Source organism: Anas platyrhynchos, chromosome 10 (genome assembly GCF_047663525.1).
Source record: "Anas platyrhynchos isolate ZD024472 breed Pekin duck chromosome 10, IASCAAS_PekinDuck_T2T, whole genome shotgun sequence".
NCBI lineage: Eukaryota > Metazoa > Chordata > Aves > Anseriformes > Anatidae > Anas > Anas platyrhynchos.
In genome coordinates, this window is record NC_092596.1 from 15,299,177 (window position 1) to 15,316,770 (window position 17,594).

At 41.9% G+C, this 17,594-nt stretch overlaps 1 protein-coding gene across 7 annotated transcripts in view; it reads left to right on the forward strand.

Annotated features, from left to right (window-relative positions):
* Positions 1-17,441, forward strand: part of PLS3 (plastin 3) — a 49,565-nt gene extending 32,124 nt beyond the window's left edge. For all 7 annotated transcript variants that reach the window (XM_027465194.3, XM_027465196.3, XM_027465195.3 and 4 more), the window contains 14 exons: positions 3,856-4,019; positions 6,571-6,700; positions 7,163-7,295; positions 7,936-8,017; positions 8,688-8,853; positions 10,173-10,315; positions 11,359-11,454; positions 11,983-12,178; positions 12,763-12,841; positions 13,476-13,590; positions 13,733-13,866; positions 14,705-14,828; positions 15,404-15,528; positions 16,130-17,441. In XM_027465194.3, coding sequence (XP_027320995.1) covers positions 3,856-4,019; positions 6,571-6,700; positions 7,163-7,295; positions 7,936-8,017; positions 8,688-8,853; positions 10,173-10,315; positions 11,359-11,454; positions 11,983-12,178; positions 12,763-12,841; positions 13,476-13,590; positions 13,733-13,866; positions 14,705-14,828; positions 15,404-15,528; positions 16,130-16,262 — 1,820 coding nt within the window. In that variant the 3' untranslated portion in view covers positions 16,263-17,441. The remainder of the gene's footprint in view (positions 1-3,855; positions 4,020-6,570; positions 6,701-7,162; positions 7,296-7,935; positions 8,018-8,687; positions 8,854-10,172; positions 10,316-11,358; positions 11,455-11,982; positions 12,179-12,762; positions 12,842-13,475; positions 13,591-13,732; positions 13,867-14,704; positions 14,829-15,403; positions 15,529-16,129) is intronic.
* The last annotated feature ends 153 nt before the right edge of the window (positions 17,442-17,594 follow it).

Here is a 17,594-nt window from a genome sequence, read left to right on the forward strand (position 1 = left end):
GGTCATATGCTAAGGGATTTTGTTTGGGATAGCTTCTATTTTGACAGCCTCTTCAGCTGTTGAATACCATTTTAGATTTTGTTAGAGAAGGATTTTAGACCACCTCCTGTCTGAAGTCTGGCCCTGTTGCAGGACATCCAGCAAGGCACCATATGGTGGACCTGTAGCAATGCTGGAAACAATTACAGATCTTGCTGGTGTTGCGAAGAGGACATTGTTTTTTTTAATGGTGTTACTTTGTATATTTGACTGCTGTGTCAGATGTTCCACCACGCAGTGAATAACTAGTTACTAGGTTTTGCTGCCAAGCCAAAACCATGGGCTAGCATATTCACCAGGCTTCAATGCTTAAATCTGCATTCCTGTGGCCAAAGAGCTAAAACTTGAAATGAGAGCATCTTTACTGAAAAAACCTCTAACTCGGTGTGGGGTCTTGCGATTGAGCCAACAGACCTGTTTTACCGTTAATTCCCACTTCCAAAACGTCTGGGGCATAGATGCCCTTTCAATCTATGAAATAAATCAGTGACTTTTTTTTTTTTTTTCAGGATACTGTAGAAGAGTAGCTATTCTAGGTCGGTGTTTGGGATGTCGTTAAGAGTTGGAAGGATGTAGATCCTGAGATCCTGAGGGTTTTGAGTGAGTTCAGGTGTGTTTCTCACCAGGAGGAGTCCTTCAAACTTGTGTTATGTGCTGACTGTCTGAGCCTGAAGCAGGTGCTGGGAGCAGCCAGTGCACAGTCCCTCATAATGGGCAGCATCTTTCCTGGTGCTGCACTCCTGTGTCGTATGCACTTGCATGCAAACATGCATTTTGAATGACGCTTTGTGCTGCAGAGCTTCTAATGTTTTTCCCCAGTGAGCAGAGGGAAAACTCTGAGCCTGGCAAACCCTGAAGAATGGGAAGGTGCTGCTTTGTGGGGGTGAGCTGATGTACCTCACCGGCATCATGGGCAAATACTGACCAAACTGCAGGAAAATCCTGATATCTGACCTGCAGCCAGAGGTGATGCTTTCAGGCGGAGGCTCAGCTCAGCAAAGCAAGTTGTGTGGATGGGCCAGACAAGGGGCTGGGCTAATTCCTCAGTTGCATTCCAGAGTGTTTTTATGTTACAGTTCCTGTTTTGCAAGAAAACCAATATAAATGCAAGGTTAGAGATTAATTTGTTGAACTGGATTGTACCCTTAAAAGACTTGCAGGGCTTCATACACAAAACTGTGCTCTAAACAGATGTAGGTATTCTTTTAGAAGGCACATCTCTACACAATGTGTTAGAGATGAGGACTGGAGCTCAGTTCCTTGCTGTCACCCAAGTGGCTTTTTGCCTTGTGAAATCCCGTATGTTTTTTTTTTTCACTTCTCAGTAGCCTCAGACAAGGCATAGGCAAGCCTAGTTTGGAAACTCTTCTGAATGCTAAAGGTAGTCACTTCAAGACAAAAACTGTTCACAAATCCAATCAAGATCACTTTAATGATTCCATCAAGGATACAATATGTATTTTGAAATCTTACCTTATTTTTCTCTGTGGTTTGCTTCTTTAACACTTGGATAGATGTAAAACTTCATTTTTAGGAGGTGGACTGATCAGAAGAAGTGATGAAGGGGTATTTCTGGATTTACCTGCTTTATTTGGCAGCATGGTAAAGGACTGTGGATAGTTCAGCCAAGCACAGGCTGAAGCAATAGGTGTTGGCTTCAGGCATGCTGAAGGTGAAATGAAAGACCTGTTTCAGGTTCATAGGCCCTGGAGATTAGCAAGTCCCTTCTTTTCCTTGTCTGATTATTATTTTTTTCCCTGGATGTGAGATGGAAAAAAGACACATATTGTGTAGTTAAATTTAGTAGTAAGAAAACTGTAACAGAAGAAGCTGTGATTTACCTACAGGGAAATAGTTTGCTGATGACATCTCAGCCTGGACTGAGATAAAGCTTGCCTTTGCAAGCTTATATTTTTTTTAAATAAAAATCTAAAAATCGAAAACCAGATAGCAGGCTGTTGCCATCATTAATTGTTGGACCCAAGCACTTTATTTCATCAGCATTATTGTAAACGCTGGCACTTCATAAAGTAGTTAAATCCATTTATTAATTGTCTGGACTCAATGTTCTTCTTTAGTTTGAGATCCAGGAACTGTTACTTCGTATGTTTGTCAGTAAGTGTTTGAATTTCACTTTCTGGCTAACTTATGAAAACAATCTTAAAATCCCATATTGACCTGGAAAATGAGGGGAGTTGGAGCAATGGTGAGGACATGCTGCTTGTTGGTTTTTAGTGCTTAAAAACCACTACTGCCACTTATTAAAAGTAAATTGACTTTGAAAATATGCTAACTGGACTTCTGAGCTATCCTAATTGCTTTCTCTTATTGTAGAAAGTATCTCCCTTTAAGCATAGGTACTGACCCAAGTGGCTGTAGTGTGAGATTCCCATGTGAACAAAACCAAGGCTTGCTGGGGCAGGTGCAGCTCTTCGATCATGCAGGCTGTGGTCTGCAAGGGTGTTTGGGGAGCAGAATCTTCTGCTTGAATGCAGTTTAATTTTGTGGCCTTAAGGAGAGACTGCTTCTTTATAAGTATTAGAAATGGAGGCTTGGGCAGTGAATCAAGTTCCCTGGGCTGTCTGTGCCACTTGCCTACAGCAAACAGATTTTAACATCGCTTCTGAGCTGGTGGTAAGAGCACAACGTATTCACAGTCCCTGTCTCTGGCCGTGCTGGAGGGTCACACTTATGTGTTGGGACATAAATCTGGGTGCACAGGCTACTTCAAATGCTCTGGCCTCTTGTGGACATGCCTTTTCTAAAAGTTGGATACCAGCTGTGCTGGGAACCATGTTTGCTCACCTTAGTCCTCTTGTAGAAGGCAGCACCTAGACTGTGCCTTTCCACGGTGGCATTAAAACCATTCTTGCCTGAAGAAAGACTGGGGCTGCTGGATTTGTACTGCATGATCTGCAAATGTGATAACATCTGCAAAGGGGATGGGATCTGTTGATGTGTAAAGCTCCAGACTTGCACTTATTTTTTTCTTTCTCTCCAGATCTAGTAGGTGATCACATCTCAATGAGTGTGAAGTGCTGCTGTATCTTGGCAGTGACTGTCAAAGTAAATGTCATTGCAGAGCTTTCTTGGGCTGTATTAAAATGTCTGGCCTCAATTTTCTGTCAGCAATAAATGAATAACATTATCAACATGATTAAAAAAAGGAAATGCAGAGCTGACTTAGTGTTTTCAGTTCAGAATGTTAAGAAGTGCTGTGTTTCATTACCTTCTATTTTTAATGCACAAACCCAGCTGCAGTGCAGTTCAGATGTGAAAAGTAACTCTGGAGATGATTTATGAAAACACAGATGTTCTCTTGCGAAACTTTTTACAACAGCCTTGGTCCTGTGTGTGAAGAGCCGTCCTGCTCAGCTCTGCTTTGAAGCTGCCATTGCACAAAGACAGAGGGATCTCATGGCTTGCAGTCTGTTTCAAGGATGAGCTATGTGTATTTAACTTGCACCTTTGATTCCTGAGTGTGTCCATTGAATGGTGTACTTCTTGGACTTGGTATTTTTGGTGTGGGTGTCCCGCTGTGTGTCTGCATCCTGCACGGTTCTTGCTTTCAGCAGATGAATGGTCTGTGCAATGTAGCCCTAAAACATGTGGCTTGTGATGATCATACTAGGAAATCCTGCTTAAACTTTCTGTCTTACAGATGTCCTCAGAACATAGGTTGCTTTCTCTAAAGCATGTTTGAGGGTGGGGGCTTCTTTTCTTCTCCGGTGTCTGGAGTTCATCCTGTTGGATGACTGACATATTTCTAAATTGCCTTCTCCCACCTCTTTTTCTCCTGCCCCTTTTAATCCTTAGACCTCAACAGCAATGGGTTCATCTGTGACTACGAGCTGCATGAGCTCTTCAAGGAAGCCAACCTGCCTCTCCCTGGGTACAAAGTGAGAGAGATCATCCAGAAGCTCATGATCGACGGCGACAAGAATAAAGATGGGAAGATTAGTTTTGAAGAATTTGTCTATGTAAGTGATATTTCTGAATTTTCAGCAATCTCTGTTAGGTGGCCGGGGCTCCTTTTAGACAAAACTGAAAAAAGGGGGCTAAAAAAGGCTGACTTTAACACAATTCTAGTTTTCTAATGATGACTTTTGAGGACTTACCATGTAAAAAGTAGCTCTTTGGTCATATACTGAGATTTCTATGATTTGTTTTGCTGTTGCTGCCAGCCTTTCGATTTGGACAGAGAAGGAACATGTTGGTTTTCAAACAAAACAAACAAAAAAAACAATATTCTCCCACATGCTTTTGCTTTATGAAAAGTCTGTTGGAGGCTAAAAGCCTGTTTCCATGTGGAGTGACAACTGGAAAAGAGACTTCCAGTTCTCCAAACTTAGAGTATTGAGTGGAATCTGCTCACTTTTTCCAGGCATACAGATGAATGGTTGTTTTCCCTGTGAAGCAGTATAATTTCCTTTCTCAATTTAATGGGACTTACAAGTATTTGCTAAAGATTTGTGAGGGCATTTCAAGGCACACTTGGAAATTAATTTAGTTGCTGAAGTAGGAAAATTTAGATCCATTTGTTGCCTTAAAAGGGAAGAACCAGGAGTAGGGAAGTGGGAAAAGTTGGAGGATGGGTCTCAGCATTTTTCCTTCAGCCTTTTTCTTTAGAAATAGGTCAGATTTTTTTATTAATTCGTCCTTTTTTATTATTTTCAAAAGCACAACACTTCCTCTCCTTATCCTTTTGATGTTCTGAGTGAACGTTAGAAGAGTAGTATAAAACATGAGCAGTGCATTTAGGGAGCCGTTTTCATGTCAGCTACTTTTCTCAATATTGCTTAATTTAGCTTTACTTTTTTCTGTTCCTTAATTGTTTTCAGACCCTCTGAACTTTTGAGTTCGGAGTCAACTAGTAAGTTGGAGTTTGTTTGCAGTTTGTGAACACTTGCATGCTGGGTGCATGTTTCAGCTGTTGGTTTGAACTTGTCCATAACTCTAACTTTGCACTAGGAAGGAAGAAATCAATGTCTTCTGTCAGACGTCAATGGTACCAATGGTCAAGTAAACATCATTAGTTGTCTTAGAGGCAACTAATCCATACAGTAGATGCAATGGTTAATTATAGAACTTTTACCAACAGAACCATTGATCTTTTCTAACTATGAGCACTTCTGCTGTGGTTTCTGGGACACAAAGTAAGACATGAACTACCTTGATGTTAGAGTCAAGGTACCTCAGTGTTAAAACACGTTTTCCAGAGAGGGTGTGCAATACCAGTAATGAATCTGGCAAAACTAAAAATACATAACTGTATTTAAACAGATTTAAGATAAACCAACCAAACAGAAAATCCCAAACCTCTGTGCTGTTGAGTTTTCACTCAGCTCTGCCTGATCACTGGGGTGAGCAAAACCTCTGCCTGCCATCAGGAGATGGTTTAACTCTGTGCTGCACCATCATCCTGACTTGCTACGTTACCTGTGTTTAAGGGTTGGGAATGATAAAGTATGGCAACCAGGCATGCTGACCCAGCCAGGCAGGCAAGTCCCCTTGTCTTGTTTTAACAGAAGCACCTTGTTCTATTTGCAGTGCTATTCCATTGCCGTTTCCAGGGCAGTGTTTGGAGAACCTTCTTATGTTTTTCTGCAAGATTTGTGTGCAATCAAAAAAAAAAAAAAAGGTAGCAGAATGTTGGGTTGGGATGGATGAGACTTGAGGAATCAAACAGAGGAACCCAGCACTGCAGAAACCTGGCAGGAGCAAGGAAAGCATGAACAAAACAAAGGGGTTTTGTTTTTTCTTACATTTGTATTTTCAGTGTGGTTGAAACTAGTTTACTTAACTTTTAATGGAATTACAGTAGGCTTTCAAACCACTGAATGTATTTTTCTTAATAGTTAGAATAGTCCTAAACTCGAGGCCACTAATAGTAACACTCAACCTGCACAAACTACACAGCATAGTCCTGTGCTAAAGCATCTCTTCTGCTCTCACACATGACAGCATTTTGTCCATTAGTCCACACCTGCTAGGAAAAGACTTAGCTGAAATATCTGTTATGGATTATTGCAGATTAGATTGTTATGCTCTTACTAGAGAACTGCTTTTTTGTCTCCTGTGGGCTGTGGACAAACTCTTGTGTGTGAACTAAAGTCACAGTCACATGAGCATCTGGCTTACACAGAGACGTTAAAATTACACAACAGCTTTCTCAACTTCGGTCCTATGGAAACTGCTGCATGCGTACCTGCCTTCATATTGCAAAGGTTTCACTTTTTTCTTGTGGTCCCTTGAAATCTACTTGAAAAGGTAAATGTGTGAGAGTTACTTCAAGCCTAATGCTTCTGTTTCAATTGCCACTTGCAATATGTGTTAAAAGGGAGTGGGACTAGTCTCTGCCTCCTACCCATGTTAAACTTAATACCACTACAATTTTGCTAGGCTGTTCACATTTGCTGTTGTACTGTGAAGTTTGCTTTAAAGCTGACAAAGAGAAGATAATTTCTTCTGTAGCCCTCTCAGTATATGAAGGCAATCTTTTTTTGTCTAACAGCGCACTTTAAATTGTAGATTTTCCAAGAGGTGAAAAGCAGCGATATTGCTAAAACTTTCAGAAAAGCAATTAACAGAAAGGAGGGAATCTGTGCGATTGGGGGCACCTCGGAGCTCTCCAGTGAGGGGACGCAGCACTCTTACTCAGGTACTCCTCTGACTTTCACCTCTTTTTTTCTCTGGTAAGTGGAGGCAAAACTAGTAGACTTCGACTACCTGCTCCACACTGCTTTTGTTCTCCAGTAGCTGAATGATCACAGATCAAGGTGAGAGCAGTACGGAATATAGTGTAATGCAAGATTAGCAGTGTGTAAACTGTGTGTAAAATGTGTGCTTATATGTTTTGTTAGCTGTGCTTGCTGATGAAGCCCTTGTGTCACGTTTGAACATAGTAAAGATATAAAGTCATGAGTAAATGACAGGAATATTCTGATAATTTGAAGTCAAACTCAGGTTTCTTTAAACTGTGTCTAATAAAATAGTGTGGTAATGATAGCGTGTTTTTTTTTTATTATTATTTTTTTTTCCCTGGGCTATTGTAAACTGTTTTGGGTAAATCTTTGCTATGTTGTGAAGAACCCTGTATTAAATTTATAATTGGTTATCTTAGAGGAAGAAAAATATGCCTTTGTAAACTGGATAAACAAAGCCCTGGAAAATGATCCTGACTGTAGGCACGTTATTCCAATGAACCCAAATACAGATGACCTGTTCAAAGCTGTGGGAGATGGGATTGTGCTATGGTAAGTCATGATTGCTCCTGAATTTAAAAAAGAAAAACAAGTAAAATAGTCCCCAAAAACTCCATAGTTATGGGGAATTTTCATCCTGTTCTAGTCTGTTTTTTTGTACGCCAGCATGTGTGCACAATATTTTGCATGTATAAAGAAGGGCTCTATCCACCCAGGCTTTTGGTGTCAATGCATGATGCTTCTGCTTTGTTACAAGCTAGTGGTTTTGTCTAGTACTTTTGTTTTGGGCTTGAAACTAAGTTTGCTGAAGGGGATAAGTACCTTGCAGGTACTTATCTGTTGCCTTACTAGTCTTTGCAGCAGATGACAAAGTAGCAATGAGTCTTTGCTAGTTCAGTGACTGCATTGTGAATAATTCACGTGCTCTTTTTGCTCCAGCATCTGAGATCAATGGTGGCCAGTAACATGTGTAAGGTTTCAGGTTTAGCTATTAGTTTCAAATACATTCCAAATACATTCTGGATAACATAAATATTAACGTCTGATTTACAAAATATTGATTTTTAAACAAAAGCAGTGCAGGAGTAAACAAGTAAAAGGAAATGTACTGTGCTAAGTATTGTAACAGTGAAACAACTTGTTGAGATGGTATACAAAATATCGTTCAAATATTATTTTTTCCTCCTACCAGCAAAATGATCAATCTTTCTGTTCCGGACACAATTGATGAAAGAGCGATTAACAAGAAGAAACTCACACCATTCATAATTCAGGTACAGTACCGTTCTATATGTTTGCAGAAATTCACATTCAAATAGAGTAAAGGAAAACTCAGCATGGTGGCTCAAGGAGCTGCTATGGAACACTGGAAAGGAAAGATTTTTATTTTGAATTATTAAAGGCAGTTTTTACCGTGCATAATTGGCAATTGTAGTGGTATGGGTACAGTTCAAGAGACTAGGATGCCTAGTCTTAAGATAACTTAATGACAAAATAGGTAAAATGGCTGAAATGCAGTTCACACCTGTTATTGCTGCACTGATTATGTGTATTGGTATCTTCTCAAGCAATCTGATTATTGGTGTTGACCAGCTGTGAGTTATTCCACAGTAAAACAGGTTTTGCACAGGTGCTTGCATGTATTTGGGTACCTTACTGCTTCTCTAAGTCATGTTCTTGTTGATGCCACTAGATGTGACTGACTTGAAGGCTGAAACTAAATAGCAGAGGCTGAAATTAAACCCCTGTGCCTAGTTCAGTTCTTATTGATGCAGTCTGCTACTGTGACAGCTCCATTAAAGCTTCTACTACTGTAGGTAGCTGGGGGAGTTTCCTCCAAGCTGCTGATGTTGGAGCAAGGACGAGGGGGAAATCCCTACTCTGCTGGCACTGGATGAAAGACATCTCCCTGGGCTGTGTCTCACTTGACTGTGCTGTCCACAGGAGAACCTGAACCTGGCGCTGAATTCTGCATCTGCCATCGGTTGCCATGTTGTCAATATTGGTGCAGAGGACTTGAGGGAAGGGAAACCCCACCTGGTTCTTGGGCTTCTCTGGCAGATCATTAAGATTGGCTTGTTTGCGGACATTGAGCTCAGCAGAAATGAAGGTAAATGATGCTGTAAGTGATAACTTGGACAGCATGAATGTCGTCTTGCTCCTGAGCTGCCGAGGGGCTGCATGTGATGCTGCGTCTGAGCCTGCCAGTGTTGCTTGCGCTGTTGCCTCCAGCCCCGTTGCCACGTCTTCCCTCCCCTCTGCCAAAAGGGGAGAGCTGGCCATCGGCTTCATCGAGGGTGTGCGCCAGGCTGAGTGCCCGACAGCTGGTTTGTAGCTGCGAAGTTGGCTTGGGTTGGGGGGTTGTGCATGCTTTCTAGACGTGGTCAAAGTCAATGTTACAGCTCTTTCACTTTGCTTTCCATAGGATTGCCTTTCCTGGTTTAACATCTTACTAGACAGGGTGCCTTGCCTTGATTTCGTCAGCCCTTTTCTCCTCCTGCTCCCTGATAATGCACAGGCTGTGCTTTGCCTTGTCCCTGCACAGGGATCTCTTAGGTGTTGCAGACCGCTCGATATGAAGCTGTTTTGTGTCCCGTCCCTGTGCTGTTGCCTTGAGGCTTGGACACATTTTACCTGGCAATGTCAAGCTGGGGTGAGGTTGCAAAAGCTGCTTGCATTGTTTTAGGGTGATAGATCATCCTCCAAAAAGGAGGAGGCTTTCTGTTCTTCAGGAGCATGTTTTTAGTGACATGATTCTCCTCAAATCCTCTTTGCCCACTGTCCATGCCACAGCTGAGCTCTCACATCCTTCCCAGCCATGGGAGCATCGTGCTGCAGTAACCCCACTGTGCTTGCTTGGTCCTTTGAACAGCCTCCAAAACTAAAATTTCTCAGATAGTTCAGAGCACGTGGATGGGAGGGGCTTCAGTGTCTTTTATCTAAGCTTCCTAATCCTGTCCTAGTGGTAAAGCTATTTACCTTAGACTTAAAAATCCTGGGCGAGTGAAGAAACCTCTAGCTGAAAAGGTGCTTATCATGGTTTCAAGCTGATGTTGTTTTTATGAATGAAACAGTGAATATGAAATCATTTGGAAACGTTTTTATCATTGAGATAGATGTATACTTGTATTTAGCTTACTGCCATCAACTTAAAAGGACTGTACGTAAAATCCAGAGAACTTTGTTGCACAAGAAAATGGGAAATACTTTTTCTCATTTTTACAATGTTTTCTATATTGTTCATATTCTCTGTGGAACAACCCATTCAGGAAACTCCGCTAACACCCAAATTGTATTGACTTAACTGGTAGCTGGTTGTGTCCCCTCTCCCACTCTGAAATGTTCCTGAAGTTCTGACTCTGGGAGAGAGGTTTGCCTCTTCTGAAACTCGTTTCTTCATTCTTCATCTTACAAGCATTTTTCTTCCAGCACTGGCTGCCTTACTTCGTGATGGTGAAAATCTGGAGGACCTTATGAAACTTTCCCCGGAAGAGCTGCTCCTAAGATGGGCCAACTTCCACTTGGAAAATGCAGGCTGGCACAAAATCAATAACTTCAGCTCAGATATCAAGGTATTGAGAACTCTCCTGGCTGCGCATGCCTGGGAAAAAGCTGGGAGCAGGCCAGGGCTGTGTTTGCATGTGTATATGAGACCTTTAATCCATAAACAGGACCTTTCTTAACCTTAATACTCCAAATAGGTATAACAGGGGATTCCAAAGGGTAGATCTAGGGTACCACACTGCTACTGTCTGTGGCCATTAGAATGAGCCCAGCATTGAATTGTCCAAGTGTTTACTCCAGTGTGAGCACGATCCTGCAGCAAAACTGTTGTATGTTTTAATCAAGTAGCAAACTGGTATTTGTCGTATGTTTTTGAATGTTCTTAGTCAGTCTTTTTTTGATGGAGCTAATCTGTACTGCAGCTCACATGGACAGGATGAAATAATTAGCCACATCCCTGTGGAGTGTGATTTCCACATGCTCCTTGCAGGTGGTGGCATTTCATCCAAACTGTCATGGTTTTAAGAGAGGAAGGAAAATAACAGCTGTTTTTTCAAGTGTGAGGTGTGGCTCTTTTCTCACTCTTTGCAGTAGTGAAAACCAGAGGGTGATGACTCCTGGTCGGTGTGGAGCTTTTTCACACTAACCCCCAGCAGGTTTCTGGAGCATATTTGCATAGCCAGTAATTGGGAGGAAGAGAAAGAAGATTGAAGTGGATTCTGGGGGAGAGGACTGTCAGGTTGGAAGGGGGCGGGGGGAAGATATTTGAGGTGTGTGTGTATGCATGTGTGTGTGCATACGCTTTTATTTCCAACTTCAAAACTGAAAAGTGACCGACACCAGTGTGCAACAAAGTCAGTATGCAGAGAGTTAAAACCCATAATTATTTGTCTTAAACACTTCTAACATTTTCCCTTTGCTTTCTTTTTTCTTGCTGCCTGGATTTCTGCCATCTTATTATTGTCTGTCAAGCTTACAGATTTTGGTAATTCAGTAAAGGTACTTACGCCAATTAGGCATAGTGTTTTGGTAAAGATGAACTTGAAATGAATTGTTATGATGTATTCAGTGCTGTACAGGAGACCTGAGTTCTATTTCTCATCCATTTCAGGATTCTAGAGCTTATTTCCACCTTCTCAATCAAATTGCACCTAAAGGGCAGAAAGAAGGAGAGCCTCAGATCGATATTAACATGTCAGGTTTCAATGTAAGTATTCAGGCTGTTGTGTCTTCGTGCTGTATGGTTGCAAGCTACTTGTGACCCTGTAATTGCTCCATGACATCTAGGTAACCTGGTATCTTAATTTCAAGACCTTGTAAAGTGTTAGTGGATGTGTACATACCTTGGGTATGTTGTGATTTGTTGTTTTTAAGTGAGGCCTGGTCACTACATCCCAGTTAACATGTATGATTGAGAAATATTTTGGATTTTTGCTGCATTTGGGAGCATGCTGTATTCTAATTTTGAACCATCAAGTTCAAAAAGCATAAAACTTGCAAAGCATGCAAAATTGGAAGGGATCATGCTAGGAAAAGTAGAGACAAACCTGGACAAGTGTATCAACAGCAGCAGGGACTAGTGTGGATGCTTTGTTCCCTTCATTTGATTAGCAACTGATGCCCAGTGAAGGCAGGTGGAGTTGTGACATTGCTCCAGGTAGCAGTCAGGAGCTTCCCATACGCTTTGTAGCTTGATCTCTTCCCTGACAGATCTTCTCCACTGTGTCTCCGGCAGGAGAAGGACGACTTGCGAAGAGCAGAGTACATGCTTCAGCAGGCAGACCGGCTCGGGTGCCGGCAGTTTGTCACGCCGGCTGATGTGGTCAGTGGCAATCCGAAACTGAATCTGGCCTTTGTTGCAAACCTGTTCAACAAGTACCCAGCACTTACCAAGCCTGAAAACCAGGACATTGACTGGACTCTACTAGAAGGTGATGGCCTTATCAGTCACAAAAGTAGTACAGTACAGTACTCAAGTAAACACTTAGATTACAAGAGACTATGCCCAGTGGAGGCATTTCCGTTGAACACCTATGATTTGAGGTTTAAGTGCTGCAATGGTGGTTTATTCATTTGGGGCAGATGAGGAGGGTGCCTGAGGGCCTGTTCAGCTGCAATTTCATGATGCAGGCAAGAGCACCTTGGTAAAGCAGTGAGATGTTTGTAGCAGCACTAATTCTTGGCACAATTGGGATTAGAGAGTGAGTTAGCTAACTCCCATGTGAAAGACATTCTTGTTGCACTTTCTTCAAGAAAGTGCAAAAATCATAAAATCAGTCAGGTTGGAAAAGGCCTTCAAAGATCATGTTCTTCTGAGGTCTGGTGAAATCAATCTGACATCTAAAACATGAGGTCAGGGCAATCTTCTTTGTTTGAAAAAGTTATGGCAGAAACAATCTCTTTCCACCAAAAAACTTTGAGGTATGCTGTTCAGCACTTACTGTCTTGCAAGGTGGGAAACCATACAGCTCTGAGCTTGATGAAAGTCTTATTGAACTCTCTTGCTTTCGTTCAGGAGAGACCCGTGAGGAACGGACTTTCCGTAACTGGATGAACTCCCTTGGTGTGAACCCCCATGTAAATCACCTCTATGGGTAAGCATTAGATTCTTGGGAGAGACCCAACCAACACAGATCAAAGTGGAGATGTGCCCACACCAGTGTCCTGTTGCCCACAGTCATGAGGAAAGAGTATAAGAAAGGGTGTTGGGGAATGGGCGATGCTCACTGTATCCTCCCTGCATCTTAGGGTTTCTGGGCCAGCTCTAGTTTTAAGGGCTGAAGGTGATTTGTTTATTTTTCCTCCCCCTTGCAAATTGGTACACTCAGATCCCAGTTAAAGCTTGAGCAAACTGCATTACAGCAACTGGACATAGATTCCCTGTCACCTAATTTTAGGGCTTGACTAAGGCATCCTAGTTAAGGAGGCAAGATATTCTGGACCCCGGTAGTCAATGGAGAAAGGTGGCTACTTCTGGTTTTTATGTAGCAAAATTCTTTTTGGGATCTGTTGCTGATTACCATGCTAAAACCTGTGTTAGCTTAGCAACTAGCTGGTGATAAACATGGAGCATTTCTTCTGCACTGAAAATTACAAAATGTTTTGAAATTTTTTTCTTTTTAGGGTTGTTAAAATTACAACAACCTGTAAAGAGTAGTAATTATTCGTGATGTTACAAAATCACTTAGATTGGGAAATATCAGGCTTGATCAATGTTTTCCGTTTTAGTGATCTCCAAGATGCACTGGTAATACTACAATTATATGAAAAGATCAAAGTTCCTGTTGACTGGAATAAGGTTAACAAGCCTCCATACCCTAAGCTGGGAGCTAATATGAAAAAGGTGAGCATTTCAAAATACTTCGAAAGAAGCCATGGACACTAGGAGCAGAAGTAAACGTGCACTATCTAGAAATTCCTATTTGAGGCTTTCAGTCAAGAGTGTATTTGTGAATGATTTTTCTTTGAACTCTTTTCCGGTGTAGCTAGAAAACTGTAACTATGCTGTAGACCTGGGAAAGCATCCAGCCAAATTCTCCCTGGTTGGCATTGGAGGACAGGATCTGAATGACGGAAACCCAACGTTGACACTAGCCTTAGTCTGGCAGTTGATGAGAAGGTAGGTTTGATCTGATCAAACACATCAGCCTTGTGACTTCATTACAGAGTTTGTGAAGGTTTTTGCTGGGTGTGTGAGATTTGTGCCTGCAGCAGTGGAACAGTTTACCCACAGAGGCTGTAAAACCTCTGTCCTTGGTGAGATTTCAAGACTCAGCTGGACAAAACTGTGGTAGAGCTGGTCTCGCTGCTGCATATGGGAGGCTGGAGCAGAGACAAGACCTCCAGTGAGTCTGTTGTCAGAGATGACCTCTCTTGCCTGCTTGAGGCTGACCCACGTGTAGCAACCAAGCTTAGCTGGCATGACTGTTCTAATGTTTAGCTGGAAATTGTGAAAGAGATATTCTGGGGCTGCTTCATAATCCCAATCAGAACCTGAAGGGGGGGAGGCACTTAACAAAATGAGGTATTAACTTTATCATTTTGTCTAGTTCTGAAGAATTCTAAGATGATGCAAATACCTAAGATATATCTGCAGATTAGTTGCATATCAGCTCTGTATTTGGCAGTAGAGGCAAGAATGCTCGAGCAGATTAAACAGTACCTTCAGCCCATGCAATTTTGTGAGCTGCTATTACAAACTCAGGCGCTTCCCCTTATTAGACTTCTTATTAGACTTTTTGACAGCGATCACACTTTAGATAGATTACTCCTTTTTTTGCTAAAGGGATAAAAAAAATAAGATAATAATAATAAAAAATAAAAAAATAAAAAAGCAGAGCTGATACTACGTGAATGCTTGCCATGCTGCCATGGGCTTGCATCACATACAGGCAGTATGCTTGCTGGGTCTTAGCCCAGACTCTGAGCCTCATCTTGTTCTTTCTGTCTGTGCTCAGGTACACGCTGAACGTCCTCGAGGACCTGGGTGACGGTCAGAAAGCCAACGATGACATTATAGTCAGCTGGGTAAACCAGACCCTGAAAGAAGCTGGCAAGTCCACCTCCATCCAGAACTTCAAGGTGCAGGTTCCCCTCTTGCATCCAAAAGGAGAGGGGTGCCCCAAAAGGATTTATTTGGCTGCAGCAGGACATGTTCAAGATGGGGTTTTACACAAGACAGGTTGCAGACTGTGCTGGGAACAAAGTGGCTTCAAGCTACCAAAGAGGAGACTTTCAGAACCCCCTAGTGGGGAACACTGGTGGAGCAAGAGAGTTGACGGGGTGTCAGAAGAGGGGAGGAGTATGGTTGGCCTGTGGGGCAGTGGTGGGGTCCAAGATACCAGCAAGCATTGAGGCTGGAGCTGCTGTTGTAGGTTGGCATTGTCCCCTGGGGTCAGATCAGTGGGGGTGGCTGTAAACACTTTGCATTTTCACACCACTTAGTACAAGATTAGGACTCCAATTTACTCTGTTACCAAAGGAGAAGCAGCACTTTGGTTTGTTTGTGCTCCAGCTGGAGTAATCACTCAGCGCTGCCTGGAAATAGCTTGTTTAAAGTTTGTTTTGTTGCACATTGCAGAGCAGCTGAATTGAGGTGAGAAGTAATCATAAGGATGAGACATTTGTGTTTACTTTTCTCTGCTTGTATTCTCTAGGACAAGACTATCAGTACAAGCTTGGCAGTGGTGGATTTAATTGATGCTATACAGCCTGGCTGCATCAACTATGACCTTGTAAAGACTGGTCATCTGTCAGAAGATGACAAACAGAATAATGCTAAGTAAGTTAACTATCTGAAAAGCCACATTGCATTGGGAGAGTACACCTACTATGCTGTGACTTGCAAGAGTTGCAAGTTGCAAGAGTTTTTACTGCTTTACTGCAGTTTTCAAACACTGAACCTTTTAGACTGGCATGACTGACAAACACAGCAATTCGATTTCAAGAAGCACTGCCTGAGTACTAGTTGGTTGGACTCTTGCCTGTTGAGAGGAACACAGAACAGCCCAAGCACTGATCCAGCAATGATCTCTGTTTCTCACCTGTTTGTTCAGGCTTATGAATGCTCAGCCAGTGGCTCAGGGGTTTGAGACTTGAACCCTAGTCTGTCTCTCATCTTGTTGAATCATCACAGGTTATCAAATTTGAAGTATGCCTGTGAAATTATGGCTTTGAACTGTGTGTTCTGCGACTATTCTGCAGTGGTAGAATGACAGGAAGTTTTCTTGCACATAATACTTGCTTGATTATTCCTAAAACGCAAGCAGAAGAGGGAATGTAAATGTTAGCTGATGAGTCCTTGATTATGAATTCTGGCTATTAGCCCTATCAAATACTAATTATACCTTTTAATAACGTGCTCCTCTTTCCATGGCAAATAGGTATGCTGTGTCCATGGCAAGAAGAATTGGTGCCCGAGTCTATGCTCTTCCAGAAGATCTTGTGGAGGTGAAACCGAAGATGGTCATGACCGTGTTTGCCTGCTTGATGGGCAGAGGAATGAAGCGAGTATAAAAGGGTTGATCCATGTAAAAATTAAACAACAAAACACAACAAAAACCCAACCTGCCACCCTGGGTGCATGAGTAGCAGACCAGCTGTGTCCACGCTGAAATGCTGTTGGCCTAGGAACTGTTGAAGTTCAAAGGACGTTGTTTTGCTTTGCGAGACAAACTCGTACCAAAATTCTCAGGGAGAGGAGTTTTAACCAACAGATGTGCTCTTTTCCCAAATGAAAGTTTGATTTATCAAGAGCTCACAGAAATGCATTCATAACAGACCAGCACCTTGAACGCTGCTCTGGAGCTGTTTTCACCACGTTATTTCTCTGATGCTTGGTGTTGTCCCCACCCCACCTCACCCCCGAGGGCTCTTGAGGTGGTCAGTATGAGTTGTAATGGGAATGGATCTTATTTCTTTCTGCAATCCAGCTTAATTGCTGTCATTTGGTCCAAGTGCATTCTGGGTTTGACCACTTCCTTAACTTTGCAAACAAAGCTACCATACAAGTTGGGACCTACAGACCAGCTCGCAATGCTAAATGAGAAATGTGTTTTGGAAGATGGATCTTCTGGTATTCTCTGTACATGGTGCTTCTTTTTATACATCTAACTATTTTGATTACTTTACAAATAAAGCATAGCAGTTTTTTCTCTTGCTGCTTATAAAAAAAAGAAAGGGGGGTTGTTTGTATTTTTATGTTAGACTATATATGAGAATACCACCATCCTTGGACTGCACACAGTAACGTGATACCATGTTGCTGATGGCACAGTTGCACCTGAGAATGGAAGTGAATGCATTTTTGTATGCATCTTGGTTCAGTTGTGTGTACTTAGAACATAATTTTTACAAAAATCTGCATGAAAAATATAACTTTTTTTTATTTAAAATGTTGTTGGATATAAAACCATACTACATTGTGGGGAGGTTTTGTGCAGGGAAGAGGCAAATGTCATGAACAGCAGGGTTCAATAAACTGAACAGCAAATGCGCTGGAATATAAAATTATTTTTACAGAAAAAATGAAGTGTTGTCGCCAAAGAAGGAAGATTCTGTATCCATAGGAGTTAATATTATCTTGCTTTGGCAAGCTGTTTGCTAGATTTTGAGATCATATTGCTATTCTGAGCTATTCAAAATGATGTAATATGGTGGCAAAGCATTAGTTGAAATAAAAAAAAGACATTTAAATCCAGGGTTCTCTCCTTATTTACACTGTCCCAGCATCGAAGCCTGTTGTCAGATATTTTTAGCAGTGCTTTGGTTGCTTTCTGTATGTTGCAGCAGGTCCCACTGGTCTGTAAGATCCCTAGAATTAGGGTGTACTTGAGGGGGTGAGGAGGA